General features: G+C 64.8%; 2 protein-coding genes across 3 annotated transcripts; one reads left to right on the top strand and one right to left on the bottom strand.

Annotated features, from left to right (window-relative positions):
• Positions 1-276: 276 nt before the first annotated feature.
• Positions 277-7471, bottom strand: IGFBP4 (insulin like growth factor binding protein 4). Of its 2 annotated transcripts, none has more exons than XM_068212123.1 (4): positions 7042-7471; positions 1049-1203; positions 798-926; positions 277-509 (listed from the first exon to the last, which is right to left on the bottom strand). In XM_068212123.1, exons 1-4 carry the CDS (start codon positions 7412-7414, stop codon positions 381-383), a joined length of 786 nt encoding a protein of 261 aa, XP_068068224.1. In that variant the 5' UTR covers positions 7415-7471; the 3' UTR covers positions 277-380. The 2 variants fall into 2 exon arrangements, with proteins under 2 accessions (XP_068068224.1, XP_068068223.1); XM_068212122.1 differs by having other exon boundaries at positions 798-932; positions 7042-7461.
• Positions 7472-9727: 2256 nt separating this feature from the next.
• On the top strand, positions 9728-16065 carry LOC137487086 (collagen alpha-1(XVIII) chain-like). The gene is made up of 23 exons (XM_068212725.1): positions 9728-9921; positions 10143-10282; positions 10635-10703; positions 10875-10937; positions 11024-11089; positions 11316-11531; positions 11709-12071; positions 12288-12407; positions 12485-12538; positions 12734-12760; positions 13031-13132; positions 13316-13360; positions 13530-13610; positions 13714-13755; positions 13870-13897; positions 14128-14177; positions 14262-14396; positions 14525-14587; positions 14712-14780; positions 14959-15021; positions 15180-15374; positions 15591-15703; positions 15854-16065. Exons 1-23 carry the CDS (start codon positions 9756-9758, stop codon positions 16062-16064), a joined length of 2481 nt encoding a protein of 826 aa, XP_068068826.1. The 5' UTR covers positions 9728-9755; the 3' UTR covers position 16065.
• Positions 16066-16490: the final 425 nt, after the last annotated feature.

The following is a 16490-nucleotide window of genomic DNA, read 5'->3' as shown; positions in this document are numbered from 1 at the left end:
GCTGCCACCGCACCCCCCGAGGTGCCAGGTGTCCGAGGTTGCCTGCGGGGCCAGGCTGAAAACCGGGGGTACCACAGGGCAGCAGCAGCAGCATCAAGGGTGCCCCCCACCCTCTCCACCCAGGCAGCCCGACCCCAGTCCCGGGGCAGCATCGTCCGAGCTGTGTCCGTGTGGGATGGAGGTGCGGCTGGTGCACGCCGCGATCCCTGGCGGGGGCTGATAGTGGTCATGGCGGTGCCGCGGGCAGCCCGCGGCGCGGAGCGCGGTGCGATGCCCCGGCACCAGGGCACTGCTCAGCAGTCACGTCCCCTCTCCTTCTCTCCTAGGCAGCCCCGGCGGGGGTCCTGGCCCTGCACGGCGCGGGGCCACCGCGGTCACGCTCACATGCTGTCCGCCAGCTGGTGACAGTCCAAGTCCCCTTTCAGCTCCAGGAAGCCCGGCAGCTTCACCCCCGTCTTGCGGTCCACACACCAGCACTTGCCCCGCTGCCCGTCCAGCGCCGGGTGACACTGTGGGAATGGCTTCGGTCAAGGACACCCAGCCTGGACCCCATGGCCATTCCCACGAGCTGCCCGGCAACCAGGAGCTCTCTTTGGGATTTTACTACGCCCATCCCACCTGGGATTTTTGTAAAGGGCCCCTAGCACCCAAAGGGTGATTCCCACCAAAGCCAGGAGCCAGGCAGGCTCTGCCATGCTTTGTCACTGTCCTCTCCATCCACGTCCCCCTCCCAGTCTCACCCTGGCTCTACAGAAAGCCCCCCCCAGTCCCCCGTGATAGGTCAGAGCCCATCCTACCTGCTTGGGGTGGAAGTTGCCGTTGCGGTCGCAGTTGGGGATGGGGATGACATAGAGGTCCTCGTGCGTCCGGGTCTGCGAGGCCGCCAGCCTCTCCAGCGCCCGGTGCAACTCGCTCTGGCACGAGCCCTGTGCCTGGGGAAAGAGGGGGCTGAGCTGGTCGCAGGGCTGGCACGTGCTCCTGGCCCAGAGCCCCAGAACGCCGACCCTGGAGCACCCACCCTGCCCTCCTCAGCCCCCCTGGTGCTCACCATGACCCGCGTGTCCTCGCGGTGGTGAGGGCTCCCGCTGCTGCGCATCTTGTTGCCGTTGTTGACCCTCTTCGCCTGCTGCTTCTGCAGGCACTTGCGGTCGTGGATGCTGCAGGGGCTGAAGCTGTTGTTGGGGTGGTCGATCTCCTCCTTCTCTGCAGAGACACAGACCAAGCGGGCTCAGTGCCACAGGGCAGCCCTGAGGGTGGCAGAACCCCCACGGTGCCCCAGTCTCCACAGTGCCACTTGCACCCTGAGGAACAACATGTAGTGGTTTCTGGCACAATTTCTCCACATTACCGTCTCTGGTCTCCACAGGTGTCACTCACAGCCCTGGGTCCATCCTACCCCTGCCACTGCACTGGGCTGAGCTCCCTGCAGCAGTGGGAAAGACTCCTGGGAGTTTTTCCTACTCATTAGCCACAACTAACAACTTGTTGCCGTGTGTCTGTTATTTTAGGGTCACAAATGCCTGCTGTGAGTGCTGGGCAGTGGCTCCAGTGTGCTGGGTCTGGTTGTGCCCTTGCCAGCCACGTGTCACCAGGCACGAGGTGCTCACCCACAGCACTGGAGCTACAAGCCTGGAAGCTGACTCTGGGATAACGAGCTCCTGGTGCCCCCCAAAATCTGCCTCTAGGAGCTGCAGTGGCAGGCACCGGGGCGGTGCTGAGCCCCCGCCAGGCCTGGGGCGGCACCGGGCGCCACAGCCAGGAGTGGAGCCGTGCTCTGCTGCGGGGAATGGCCCTCGCCAAGACATGAAAGAAGAAATTCCTGGAATAAGAAAGTTAATCTCCCACGGGGCCAATCCCAAAAGGCGGCACTTGGCATCCCCGCCTGCGCCAGGAGCGCAGCCAAGCTGCCGGCCCAGATGTTGGCAGCTGGACAGAGCGTCATGAGACGAGTGCTCGCCATGATTTTACTTTTTAAAGAGCTGCCGGTTCCTCTGGTTTGGGGCCCGTGAAGACTCTGTGGAGGGGGGACACCCCAGGAGCCAGGGTTCCTCCTGTGCTCACAGCTGCGTCAGGCACAGCCCAGGCAGTGTTTTGCCCCCCAGTCCACCTGGGTTGTGCAGGGAAGTGGCTGAGGTTATCGTGGGTTTGGGCTTAAAGGAATCAATATTGCAGATGGCAGCAGGGAAAACCTTCCCAAACCAGGCAGGGGGTGGTCACTGTCGAGGCTCACACCCAGGGGCTCAGAGTGCGAGGACAGGGGCTGCTGGGTGACGCCTGGCACTGGCCCTTCCCACAGGTAAGCAGAGGGGTCAGATCCACAGCTTCCTGCCCACTGTATCCCCAAGGCATCCCAGTCCTGATCTCCCACTGGCACCTCTTGCCACGGTCTCTGCAGTGCAGGGCTCCTGGCCCAGCTCCTGGGGGCCCGGGTAAAGTCCAGAGCAAAGCCCCAATCAAAGCCCCCTCCCTCGTGGGTGTTATTTGCTTTTTGCTTAATCTGTCCATTTTTTCCAGGAAATAGCTCATGCCCTTGAAATTTGAAACACGAACCCAAAGTCTCCAGGACCCTGCACAGAGCAGTGCCAGCGCCAGCCCCGGCGGCACCAACCATGAGGCTGTGGCGCAATGGGGACGCTGGTGGCAGAGCCCCGCCGGGTGCTCGGGGCTTCTGGCAAGGATGCTCCTTGCCTCCCCTGTATCCCTGCGGGAAGACACACAGGAAGAGCTGGGCAGATTTGGCACCGGTGGGAACCACCATGCCAAAGTTCCTGCACCTCCATGCGCTGCTCCCAGGCCATGGAAAGGCAGGACCGGGAGGCACCGGCGCTGCCCCTGCAGGGGAAGCCCTCACCGATCGCCAGCACAGCCAAACCCCCCTCCTCCCCCCGCCAGCTGCCTCCAGAGCATCAAATCTCCCGGCTTAAATAAAACCAGATGCCAATAACATTTTCATAAGGTCACATGAAACGCCGGTGCCTCCGGGCAGCGAGGCGGCTCCTGACAGCGCTCGGGATCCGCGGTTCCCGGCTTTCACGGCAGCTCCAGCATCCCTCCCTGCCACGCGGATCGCTGCTGCCCTCGGGGTTACTGTCCCCCTGCTAAGTGACACACAGCAGCTCAGGGAACCTCTCGCCTCCCTGGAAATCCGACTGGACCAGAAAACTCATCCTCAGCACAAAGACTTGGGAAAAGCAACGTGTGTGGAGCCCAGAGCTGCCACACCCCACACTGCCCTGATGCCACCCAATCTGCCACTTATGCATGGGCACCCTGGAGGGATGGAGGGTAGGGGGGGTCCCGATTTGGCCAAGGAAAGCCTCTCTGCTCACTTTGGAAAGGAAGTGGGTGCCAAGGGGATGGGAAGGGGGGTTGACCTCGCTGGACACATAAAACAGCCTCCTGTCCCGGGAGGAGGAGGAGTCCTGCCCGCCTGTGGACAGGGGACACAAACGAGTCATTCAGCATCGCCTTCAATTAACGGGAGCTGCAAATGAGGTTGGTCACGTGCCGAATTTCAGATTCACAGCGCTGAGCCCGAGGGAGCGGTGAAGGGCTCCGGCTCCACCGCGCGGATCCCGTGGGAGCAGAGCCTGGGGCAGACAGCAAAGCCCTGGGACCTCGTGTGTGTGTCCATGGGGACAGACAAGTGTCACTGGCCCCCACAGCTCCAGCCCCTCTCCCCCTTGTGCCACCAGCCCCGGTACCAAGGACCTCATACCCCTCAAAGTGCAGAAGGGACATCCACATGTCTGTGGCCAACATGGCACAAGCCACAGTGAGCCCCAGCACCCTCCATGTCCCTGTCCAGTGTCCCCAGTGTCACCTGTGGGTGGTCCTGGCAGGACCGTGGCAGTGCTGGCTCTTGGCTTCCTGGGCTCTGGACTTGGCAGGCACCAGCACTGGGAGGGCCGTGCTCTTTTTGCCAAGTGCTGGCTCTGGCAGAACGTGGGGAGGCAAGGAAGGGGGTGGCAAGGGTGCAGGCCCAGGCACCTACTGCCCCTTGGCCTGGGATGCCAGCTGGGAGCTTGGCCCATCCCCACGCCGGGACACAGTGCCGTGCTCAAACACGGCTGAGCACCTCCCACCTCAGTGCCCAATGTGGGACCGAGGGAGGGGAGGTCAGGAAGCAGCAGAGGGAGCAAGGAGTGCAGATGCAGGTGATTCCCCAGAGGGACCAGAACCTTGCCAGGAGCAGCACCCAGCCTGGAGAAACCCAAGCGTGGATGAGCCCCCCACCCTAGAGGACAGACGGGACATGGCTGAGCCTCGACTGGCAGAACCCAGCCTGTCCTCCCTGCCTGTGCACTGTCCAGCCATGGCTCAGCCACCACCATTCCTCCCAGTCACTGCACACAGAAAGGAAGCAGGATCTGTCCCAGCTTATAGACCACACGGGATGAGCACAGCTCCCATAGGTCAGGTTTTCCCAGACAATCATTTACCCAACACTAAATCACTCATCATGTGTGCAGGGGAATATGTCCTCACCTCCTCCTGGCTGCCACACATGGGCTCAGCCACCACCACCCACCAGCTGTGATGGAAAGCCAGGGCTGGGACCTTCTGGAGCCGGCCCCTGCACAGGGCTTTGGCCAAGGAGTGGGATCCCAAAGCCAGCTGTGAGCTGGCAGGGCCAGGAGTGGGTGGCAGGGCCAGGAGTGGGTGGCAGGGACAGGGTCCAGCACAAGGTGCCCAGACCCACTGCCATGGAAGACAGTCTCCAATCAGGCAAGCAGCCACTGCTCCCTCACCTCCTAAGAGTCACGTCCTGTGGGTGCCACAGGTCCCGGGTGAGCAGAGAGCCTCTTCCTGGCTATGGAGCCGGGAGCTATGCCTAACTGTTCAGAAAGCTCAGCCTCAGCCCAGCCCCCTGATCCCAGCCTCTTCCCTGGAATGCGGAGCCCCCCGGACAGAGCCCCCAGACAAAATATTTACTGTACAAACTGCGCATTAACCGCTTCCCAGCCGCCGGCACCCGCTCGGCCCCGGGGCCGCGGGCGCAGCCGGGGGCACCTGCTCCGTACACCCCTGCCCCTGAACAGGCATTTAATTCCCTTCTGCTGATCCCGAGGGGAAGCATCAGAGGCACTTGGCCATGCCAGGGTGCCCTCGCTGTGCCAGGCAGGGCGGGAGCAGGGGAGCCTGCAGCCCCCAGCCCCACACTCCCACTGTCCCCAGGCTGCAGAACAGGTCAGGGACCCACGGGGGGATGGACCACTGGGACTGCATCGAGCAATTTGCTGCGGGTGTCCTGCCCACATCCCCATATCCTGGTGGGCTGTCTGGGACACAGGGGCTCCTACTGCCTTCTCGCCCATCCTGCTGCCTGTGACGCTGCTGGCTAGCACAGTGCCCGGCGGGCGACCCATCTCCCATAGCCACCCACCCATCCCCAGCCAAGCCAAAACACCGCGGGAAGGAAGGGAAAAAATGCAAGTCTGTTTCCTAAAGGCTCTGGGAAAAAATGTTGCATTACACAGGGCACGGCCAAAACCAACAGGGCTTGGCAGAACGGTGCAGCCCGGGGCCAGGGAGCCCAGACAGCTCCTGCAGGATGTGGGATGAGGACAGACAGGCAGGACAGGGGGGCTCCAAGCACTCCCAGCCAGCTCCTGTCCCAGCAGGGGGGTGGCTAAAGGGGCCTATCCACCAACGGCACTCATCACAGCGGGGACGCCAGAGGAGCTGCCATGGATCAGACATGCAAGGAGGGAGTGGAACTGGCATCCAGCCCCCCAGATGGGCAGGGATAAATATTGCTCCAGTCCCTTCTGCCCTTCAGGGAGCTCCAAGTGACCCTTTGTGGGGACCTAGGGTCAGGCCAGACCAGCCTGTAGATTGTTTTGGGATGATACTCCCCAGCTTCAGGGGACATGGTCCTGGTCACAGCCTGCAGGATGGGAAAGGGGGACCATGAATGGACCAGGTCCCCACACTCATTCCCTGGGAGCAGCCTCATTGCCATGGTGTGACCTGCACAGCTCTGGGGTGGGTTCCCACTGCCGGCTCCAGTCTCAGACCCCAGATCCTTCCCGAGCACCAGGGGCGTGGCAGAGGGCCACTATCACCACCTGCAAGGCAGACAGAGCACCCCAGCAGCAGCTCCTCCAGCCTGGCCCTGCCTGCACCCCGCTGCCCTGCCTGGCACGGACAGACACAGCTCCCACACAGCACCCGGCTGGACCAGCCTGGAGGGAAGCAGGTGCCCCGTGGCCTCTTTCCTGTTTCCCCCTGGCAGTGCAGCCAGATCTGCCGGCAGCATCCCAGGGGTCACTGTGCAACGGGAGCTTCCCTGGCAGCTGGGATGTATCCCCAAGGGCTGCAGGTGCTCGCGGGCCACGTTGCAGCCAGGGCACAGCAGGTGAAGGTTCACCTCTCCAGCACATGTGGTGCCAGTGGCTGCGACACTGCTGTGGCCACGGTGGGTAAGGATGGCACAAATGTGAGCCACTTGTACCAGGTCTCCTGCAGCCTATCTCTGCTCCCTCCCTGGAATATGCTCCCTGCATTCCCATCCTGCGCTGTCCCATCCCTCCTGCCTCTTAGAGTCATGGAATTGTTTGGGCTGGAAGGGACCTTAAAGACCACCCAGCTCCACCCTCCTGCCATGGGCAGGGACACTTTCCACCAGACGAGGTTGCTCCAAACCTTATCCCACCTGGCCTTGAACACTTCCAGGGATGGGGCATTCAGAAATATTCCAGGCAACCTGTGCCAGAGCCTCAGCACTCTCACAGAGAGGAATCTCCTCCTAACATCTAATCTAAATCTTCCCTTTTTAGTTTAAAATCCTTCCCCTTTGCCCTGTCACAATTTATCCGTGTAGAAGTCACTCTTCATCATTTTTATCAGCTCCCTCTAAGTATGGGAAGGTCCCTGATGAGTCCAATCCTGTGGCCACAGCTCTTGCCGAGGGAGCAGGGAGTGGGTTGGTGCCAACAGGGGTTATGCCACTGCCCCTGTGAGGGACAAGGACCCCAGGCACCCACCCAGGGTACCCACCCTGGGCACCCACCCTCTGCCGCCCCTCCGCCGCCTCACCTGGGGGCTGGAGGCTCTCCTGGATGGCCTCGACGTCGGCCAGGTCTGTGCAGATGCCCTGGCCGTGCATGAGGGTGCGGAGGGGCCGGGGCTCGCCGCGGGGCGGGTAGCAGCGCAGCCCCGCACCGCAGCGCGCGGTGTAGACGCCGCAGGCGGTGCCGCGGGGCAGCGCGCAGGTCGCGCAGCACCCGCAGCCCGGCTCCCGCACCAGCTCCGCGCAGCCCTGCGGAGCCTTGCACCGCGCCAGCCGCTCCTCCGAGCACGGCGGGCACTGGATCGCCTCCTCGCCGCTGCCCGGCCGCGCCGCCGCCGCCAGCAGCGCCAGCACCACCGGCAGCACCGGCAGCCCCGGTAGCCCCGGCCCCGGGCGCATGGCGGCCCCGCTCCGGCCCCGCTCCGCGGCGCTCGGCTGGCGGCGGGCGCGGGGCGGCGGCGGCGGCTTTATGCGGCTTTATGCGGCCCCTGGCCACACCTCCCGCCGCCGCCGCCACCGGGGCCACCGGCGGGGCCGCCCCCGTCGCCACCGGGAGCCCACCGGGCAGCGACGCTCCCCCCGGCGGCGGCCACACCGGCACCGGCACCGCCGGTGGCTTCAGTAGCGAGGCCACCGGCGGGTCAACCTCGGCGCCGGGCAGCACGGAGAACCGGCCCGGAGCCCCCGGCCCCGTGCCACCCACCCAAATCACCCGCCTCCTCCACCCCTGCTCAGTACCGAGAACAACCGGGATGAACGGGGGTCACACCGTGTGCGGCTGCAGCGCGGGGAATGCGGCCAAGACCCTTGGGGTGGGCTCCGGGCGCCGGGTGTGAGGGGCCCCGGCGGGCAGAAAAGTGCTGCTGACATGGAAGCATCCCGAACGGCTCGGCCCCGGTGTGTCCGGGACGGACCAGGGCGGCCCCGCCGGCTCCCCGAGCCCACCTGTCCCCGGTTCCGCAGCCGCGGCCCCCCGCGCCCCCCGCCCCGCACAGCCCGGGATAGGTTGAAGGCTGCCGGCACCTAGTGGCTACTCGGGAAAAACGGGAGCAGGCGGAAGCCTCGGCTGCCTCCTGGGACCCCGGCCCCGTTAGTCTCCGCAGCACCGGGAGAGGGCGGGAGCCCGGAGACGGCGGGGAGCAACCCCTGTGCCCGCGGGACAGTCCCCGAGCATCACCCGGGATTAGTGACCCCCGAGCTGCGCCCTGGGGCATCACAGTCAGCATCCGGTTTGGGGCAACTGGAGGGACCTGTCTGGATGTGGTGAGGGGATCGTGGGCACTGCAGCGGGGTCTTGGGCACGGCACGGGTGTCTTGGAAACGGCAGGGGGGCCCTGGTGTGGGGGTCAGTGCAGTGGGTGGGACAAGAGGAGCAGAGCTGCCTGTCATGCAGGGCCTGGGCTGAGAACCCTGAATTCATCTCATAGGCGAGTACATCTAGTGCTCAAACTGGCATTTTGAGGCTTGAGTGACAGCACTGGTGGCATTGCCACCAGGGCTCTCAAGACCATCTTCTCTCTCCCGTGCGGGTGAGTTGGGCATCAGCAAGTTCAGGCAAGGCAGGGGCAAACAGGGTCTATGTCCCCCACACCTCCCAGCCCCAGGCCCCACAAAGTATCATCACACTCTGAGCCTCTGCCCTGCCTGGCACTGCTGCACAGTGGCCATGACTCAGGGCAGAGGCACCAGCCTTGACTCAGTGTCCCAGCAGAGACCAAACCCAAACAGGTGCCCAGTCCCGCTCTGACTGTGGCACCTTATCAGGCCTTGGCAGCACTGAGTGCCCACCAGGGAGACTGTTGTGTCTGCGGGCAGAGGCAGCGCCGGTGGGGCACGCAGGGGAGGACAGCGTTCCCTCACCTCTGCCCAGGCACTGCTCCTCCAGGTCCCTGTCCCAGCACCATCCTGTAAAATAGAGTGGGGCTGGGCTGGTGCCCCCCACAGTTGTACTGCCCCCACCCCAACCACAGCTCTGAGGCCATGCAGGGGCTCAGTGCTGGTGTTTGGTGCTCAGTGTAGCCCAGGTCCTTGCCTGGGACAGTCCCATGCCCCCAGTCCTTGATGGGGAGCTCTTTGGGATTCCCGAGGCTGTGGGGGCCCACACTGGCTGCTGCTCCTCAGCCACACACCCCAGCAGGGTCTGGAGCTGCCACAGCCCTGGGGAGACATTGCAAGCTGGCAGGAGGCAGGAGGCAGGAGCAGGAGGGGGTTGGGGGTCAGAGAGGGCTGTAGCCCCCATCTGAGGGTGGCTCTGATGAAACCAGTGAGACCCCAGGCCCTTTGAACGTACTTTGGGACACGGTGCCTGCACAGATGCAGCAGGACTCCAATACCTCCTGCCTCCAGACGCCAGCAGCAGGACAGACCTCAGGGAGGACCTGCAGCCAATGCCCTCTGTCCTCAGCCAGCCCCCTCCTCCACTGGATTTACTCCCCATTTCCAGGCAGCTTCTCCTCCCCAGCCCTCCCTTGCATCCATTCTGGCATCTCCTCCTCACCCTGGCTCCCTTCCTGTGGTTCCCCCTCTCCCTGGGCTGGCAGGACAGACGGTGACCGGGCTGCGTGGGTGCTCAGCACCCGCCGGATGCGGTCCGTGGGTGCGGGTGCGGGGCGGGCAGGGGGCGTGTCGGGGGCCGCCGATAACAGCGGGCGCCGTGCCGGGGCGGCGGGACCAGACGGCGCAGGCGAGTGGGACGAGCCAAGGACCCCCATCCTGGGCAGCCGGGCCCCGAGGCAGCGGAATGGGGTCCAGCAGCCTGCTGCGACTCCTCCGCACCCTCTGCATCGTCTCGGTGCTGGCCAGGTGCCTGCACCCTGCCACGGCCCAGTGGTTTTCCCTGGGCTCAGAGGACACCACCCCGGATCCAGGCACCAGCCCCATGCCCCCCAGCCTGGATGGGGAGGAAGGTAGGCATGGCGGGATGGGGACATGGCTTTCTCAGCACCCCACATTTCTGCACCTCAGCATGGATGGGGAATGTGGAGGGTGATGTATGGGGTGCCACGGTCTAGCACTGCTGGTGGCACTGCTGTGGCCATGGCAGGCGCTGGGAACTGGGAGTGCTGTGCCACCCTGGTCCCCCTCCAGCCCTGCCACCTCCCATCCCAGCGCTCCTTTGCTCCTGCAGACACAGACGCCAGCGTGGAGCCCGTGAGGAAGGTGCTGCTGAGCAAACCTCCTCTGGCAACAGCCCCTAAACGCCGGGACCAACTGTCCAGGGGGGCAGCAAAGGGGTCAGGCCGTGCCCCACCACGCACACGAGGCCAGGTGCTTTTTCCCTGGGCAGCGGGCCCCTCTATCTCCTCCAGCCCCCGCAAAACTCCCCAGCTGCTGCCACGCTCCTTGCTATCTCCTTCCCCTTATCCATGCCCTGCTTGCACACACCAGCCTGGGCACCGAGCCCTGCTCCAACCCCCAGCTCAACTCTCAGCTCCCTCTGCCCCATTGGAAAGAAGTCACGGCAGCTCCCAGTGTCTCCTCCCATGGGGCAGACCCACAGCTGCGCTGGGGTTGGGCCCCCACGCCGGGCTGAGGGCAGCCCCGACTGGGGGAGGGTCCTTCCTGCCCCCCAGGATCCCCCCGAACTCTGCACTGAGTAGTCCCTATCTGTCCCAAGCAGCACCGACCCACGGCCACCCCGGAGATCTTTGAGGGAAGCGCAGTGGAAGAGGAGTTCCTGCAGATCCAGGTGGTGGAGGGGTTCTGGTCCCCGGGGAGGTGTCAGGGACAGCCTGGGATGGACAAAGGGCTCTGGAAGTCACGGGCTATCAGGGCGGGATGGGATATGGGGACGGTGGGAGTGGGGAATGGGGATGGTGCTCAGGGATCTCGCACTCAGCCCCTCCTCTCCTCCGCACAGACGACGGCGAAGGGGCTGCCCCGGCGGGTCCCGTCGGCCCCGGAGACGGACCCTGCCCTCCAGGTGAGAGGTGGGCGCAGGGCGCCCGTGTCGGACCCGTCAGTCGGGGCTCCGGCCCCGCGGCTCATGGCTGCTCTCTCCCTCTCCAGGTGCACAACATCTCCGGCTGTGTCTGCCCCGTGCGCCCCGGCCCTCCCGGCCCTCCCGGCCCAAAGGTGCGGCGGTTCTCCCGCAGGGACACAGAGGGACACACCGTGCGAAATCCTGATGGTCTTCTGTCTGTGCAAAACCCTTTTTGATCAGGATTTGGACTCTAATTTTGGGGTCTGGGTTGAGAAGTGACTCAGGTGGCCCCAGGGAGGGAGTGAGCAGGTGCCCGTGGTGGGCTCCAACGGAGGAAAGTGCCAGAAGGTGGAGCCAGGCTCTGAATTTCCCCAACAGGGAGAGAAAGGTGACCGAGGGTTCCCTGGAGAGAGAGGCCAGCCCGGACTCTTAGGAGAGAGAGGGAAGTCCGGCAGCCCAGGACAGCCAGGTCACCAGGGTCCTCGGGGCCCCCCGGGTCCTCCGGGACCACCGGGACCCCCGGGACCCCCGGGCACCTGGGGAGCCCGGGGCCGACCCATGCCTGCTGCACTTCCTGAGAGATCAGAGAACGAGGTGAGCACCTGAGCAGGAACAAGGACAGGTGATGCCGGTGCTGGCCGCAGGGTCCGTCCCTGGTGGGGGTGGAGAGGACTGGGACATGTGGCTGTTCGGGTGGGCAGGGGGACCAGGGGATGCGACATGGCAGCTCATTGACTCTGCTCCCTCTCCTCTCTCCAACCTGACAAGCAGCTGGGAGTCTCCAGCCCTGTGGGAAATCCAGGACCCCCAGGTCCCCCCGGGCTACCTGGCATGCCTGGACCCCCCGGCTACCCCGGCCACGATGGCCCCCAGGGGGCTCCTGGGCGGGAGGGAAAGCCAGGACCCCCAGGCCCTCCAGGAGCCGTGGGGCCACCTGGTTTCCCTGGGGCTGAAGGACTTCCAGGGTCTCCAGGCTCAGCTGGACCAGATGGACCCCCTGGGGCACCCGGACTCCCAGGGCCTCAGGGTCCCCCCGGTGTGCCTGGGCATGAAGGACCCCCTGGTCCCCCAGGATCTGCATCACTCCCTGGCAAACCAGGGCTCCGTGGGGAGCCAGGATTCCCAGGACCCAAGGTAAGGGGGTCCCAGCCCAGCCTGTCCATGGCCCTGGAGTGGGATGGGCTACCTGGGCTCACCAGACCCTCGCCCTGCCCTGGGGAAGCAGCCCCATTACCAAGCCCTCAGAGTGCTCCAGGGCTGCCCCGGGACTGCCCCAATCCTGCCACTGAGGGGCACGGGGAACACAGGGGCTCAACTCCACACTCACCACCCTGTGCCATCTGCCCTCAGGGTGAGAAGGGCGAGTATGGGCTGCCAGGCATGCCAGGGAGCCCTGGCCGGACTGGAGAGCCGGGGTCCCCGGGCATGCCCGGTCCCATGGGGCCACCAGGACCACCAGGGGACTACAGGGTGAGTAGGGGGTCCCGGGCTGTGGGTCCTGGGTGGGGGGGAACCCCAGTGTCACCCCACACATCCTCTCTTTGCAGTGTGACTCACGCCACGCTGGACACCATGGATTGGGCGGGCTGCCAGGCCCCAAGGTGAGCCGGGCAGTGGCACCATGGACAGGAGTCCTGGAGAGGGGGCATGGGCACAGCACTGGCCATGGCACCCTGACCAAACAGCTCCATGGCGGGTGGTACCCTGGTTGTGAGGCACAGCACTGCCTGGGGGGGTCGGGAGGACTGGGGACCCCCAGAGCTGGGCACTGACAGGACCTCTCATTTCCCTTCCAGGGAGAAAAGGGCGACCCTGGAGAGCCGGTTTGTAGCCACCAGCAGCAGCTGTGTGGGGGTCCCATCCCCACACCTGAGTGTGCACCCCTGAGCCCTCTGTGCTGCCTTTGCTCCCCCAACACCCTTCACCTCTCCCTGGGGCACGGGGCACAGGGTGGGGGAGGAGACACACCATGGCACGCGCAGAGGCACACGTGTGCACACCTGTGCCACCCATAAACATCCCCAGCACACCCCAGACCCACCCCCCAGCCTCAGCACAGGCTCTAATCCTGCCTCTCTCTGCGGCTCACCCAGGGGTGCTGCTATGGAGAGCACGGGTGCAAACCGGGGCACCTCCCCTTCCCCAGCACTGGCAGCCAGCCTGGCTCATGGGGGTCCATCAACAGGTACCAGACGGTGAGTGGCCAGGGGAAGGGGTGCCCAGGGACCCCAGCCCAGCCTTGGGGACATGGTTCACCCCACTGGCAACCCCACAGGACCCATAGTCCCAGATGGGGTGAAGGAAGGAGAGGGGGAGAATGGAAAATGGAGAGAGAGAGGATGGAGATAAGTCTCAGTCTTCTCCTTCTTCCTTTGCAGGATGGGAAAGAGGAACCAGAGATTTACGGAGCGATCATCCCCCATGTGAGAGTCCCTGCCTGGCCGGTGTCTGCGCTGCCCCAGCCAGGGACATTCAGCCCTGGGAGGGGACAGGAGTGGGAAGCATGGGGGACATCAGTTGGGTGTCAGAGCTGCCCCCCTAAAAGGCAGCACCAAAACAGCCAAGTTCAATCTCCACACTGCTCTACCACAGGGTCTTCGAGGTCCCCCCGGGAACCCCGGTCCCCCTGGGCCCCCCGGCCCCCCTGGCCCACCAGGTCTTCTCTACCTCAACGTAAGGCCCAGCACTGGTGTGCACATGCCTGTGCCAGAGCACACACACGTGTGAGCGTGCACAGCACCAGGGCTCCCCCAAACCTGCCTGTCTTTGGTTGCAGAGGGTGCACCCCGTGCATGCCCAGCCACCCTGCAAGCAGCCGGTAAGCCACGGCCTCGCTGTCCCCAAGAGTGTCCCCGTCCCCTCCCTGTGCATCAGGAGGGGTGTCCCTCTCCCTGTGCCCAGCAGCAGACACAGGCTCTGTTTGCCCTCACAGGCACCCGCAGACCGCAGCTGGCCATCAGGTGAGGGCATTTCCCAGGTGTTTTGGGGGCTCCAGCCTCCTGGGAGACACCTTTCCTGAAGTCTTGCCTGCCTTCCTTGGGTGCTGGGACCGTGACAGCACGGGTCCCTGGCACCACTGCTGGCTCTCCCACCCACTCCCACCGCATCCCTGTGGGGCCAGTGCCCATGGGAGCATCCAGGCCCTATGCTGGGACACCTTGTGACCCCCCACCGTCTCTGGGCTCTCCAGATGCTGGTGTCCCTCAGACAGAGCCATCGGACTCCCGCGCTGATCTCCGGGTGCGTCCAGGCTGCGGCCCCGGGCAAACCCCCCCAGCTGCCCCATACCCCACAGCAGGACCCTCACCCTCTGCCTTCCCCCAGCGCCAGACGTGGGTTTTCAAGTCCAAGGAGCTGATGGTGAAGGCGAGCAGCGCTGTGCCCGAGGGGAGCCTGGTCTATGTGCGGGAAGGGAGCAATGCCTTCCTCCGGACCCCCACTGGCTGGAGCCGCCTCCTGGTACCGTGTGGGGTCCCTGGCAGGGCTGGGGGGGCAGGATCCAGGGCTGGGGTTGGCACTAGGGCAGCAGATGCCCAGGAAGGAGAGGATTCCCCCTAACTTGTCCCTCTGCTTGTGTCATTGAGCAGCTGGAGGATCCAAAGTCATTCTTGGCTGGTGATGACCCTTCTGCTTCTACCCCACAGTACCAGGTGAGGGGTGCAGGAGCTGCTGGCTTCACTCATGTCCCTGTAAGAGGACAGAGCCCTCCTCTGCATGATGGAGTGGACAGACCTCAACAGGACTGTTCTCTCCTTCTTCCATGTCTCCATCCAGGAGGTGAAGAGGGTGCAGCCAAGAGGTCCCAACACACTGTCACTCATGCAGTCTTCAACAGACTCACTGGTGAGCCCTGCTGAGGGTCTGGCCATGCTGGGAGGGATGTGGCTGGATGTCAGCAGGGCAGTGCCAGCTCAGCATGAACAGAGCCTGAGGTTGTGTTGGTCTGGGGAGGGTGCCCCCCACTCATGGCACACGGATGGGTGTCCCCAGACTGACCTGAGCTGTGTTTTTGCAGATCCAGAAGGAGGAGGAACAAGGTCTGCCCCAGATTCTGCCAACCACCACGGCCCCACGGATCCCATCTGTAAGGAATGCCTGGCCCCAGGGTGGGGATGAGCAGCCAGTCATGGGAGAGGGGGGAGAGGTGCCCAGGGGACCCCAAATTCTGGCCAGCACTGCCAGAGGCTCACACCCTCTGGGAAGAGGGGAGCAGAGACCTCAATTCCTCCCTGCCACCCCCAGCTCCGCCTGGCTGCCCTCAACGTGCCCCTGTGGGGTGACATGAGCGGGATCCGGGGCGCTGACCTGCAGTGCTACCGGCAGTCACAGGAGGCCGGGCTCTACGGCACCTTCCGTGCCTTCCTGTCAGCCCCCACCCAGCAGCTGGTGTCCATCGTCAAGCGGACAGACAGGACCCTCCCCATCGTCAACCTGAAGGCAGGTACCCCGTCCCCAGGGGGCTGGGGGTGGCAAAGCCTCACAGCCCCCGTGAGCTGCGGTGGGTGGGGGACGCCCACGCAGTCCTGCTGCCCCTGGGACACGCTCAGAGATCTGGGGAGCTGGCAGAACCGGGAGGATGGTTATTGCCCACACGTGCTGGGGACAAGGGCATTCCCCTGGCCCATGGCTCAGCACCGTGGCTCGTGCCCACAGGGGCAGCTGCTGGCCAAGTCCTGGAGCTCCCTCTTTGGGGGTCAGTCTGCTGCTGCCCTGCAGGGTCCCATCTACTCCTTCAACGGGCGCAACGTCCTGGCAGATCCCCTCTGGTGAGTGTGGGCAGGTCCTGAATGGATGTCCCTGTGTGGGAGCTGGAGAGGGGGGGTCTGTGCTGGCTCCCTCCCTGCAGAAGCGCAGGAGAAAAGAACAGGGGTGCCCCAGGGTACCCCCAGCCCCTCTCACCCCGTCCCCACCCACAGGCCCCGCCAGCTAGCCTGGCACGGCTCCACGCCCCGGGGTGGCCATGCCCGCCGGTGGGATTGCCAGGGCTGGCGCAGCTCTGGCACAGCCGAGGGCATGGCCGCTGCCCTGGGCGAGGGCCGGCTGCTGGCTGGCCACCGGCACAACTGCTCCGCACCGCTGGCCGTGCTCTGCATCGAGGTGGCTTTTCCTTACCGCCACATGTGGTGACAACGGCGACGCTCAAGCAGGAGCTCCAGGCATTCCTCCAGGCCTGTGTGGCTGGGGAATGTCCCTGGGAGCACCACGGGCGGGCGGCGTCGGAGCTGTGCCGGAGCACCGAGGGGACAGCGGGTCTGCAGCCAGGCTGTGCCATGCCCAGCCCCAGCTGTGCCATCCCACAGATCCCTGTGCCATGGGGCAATGCTAGGCTGTGCCTGCAGCCTCCTACCCCCACTGGAGCCAACACGGTCATCACCCAGAAATAAAGATACAGAAATGTTGGTTTTTATGACACCGTGCTTTGTTCTGGGGGGACATGGCAGCAAGGGGCTGAGGGGACACACCCGGGAATGGGAACAGGGACTGGAGGGGCTGGGAGCGGGCTCCAGTCCCCTGGGGATTGGCAGTCACTGGGAGGGGACACCCTGGCACAGG

Source organism: Anomalospiza imberbis, chromosome 22 (assembly GCF_031753505.1).
Source record: "Anomalospiza imberbis isolate Cuckoo-Finch-1a 21T00152 chromosome 22, ASM3175350v1, whole genome shotgun sequence".
NCBI lineage: Eukaryota > Metazoa > Chordata > Aves > Passeriformes > Viduidae > Anomalospiza > Anomalospiza imberbis.
Note: the sequence above shows the minus strand (reverse complement) of the source record. Positions and strands in the feature narration are given on the sequence as shown.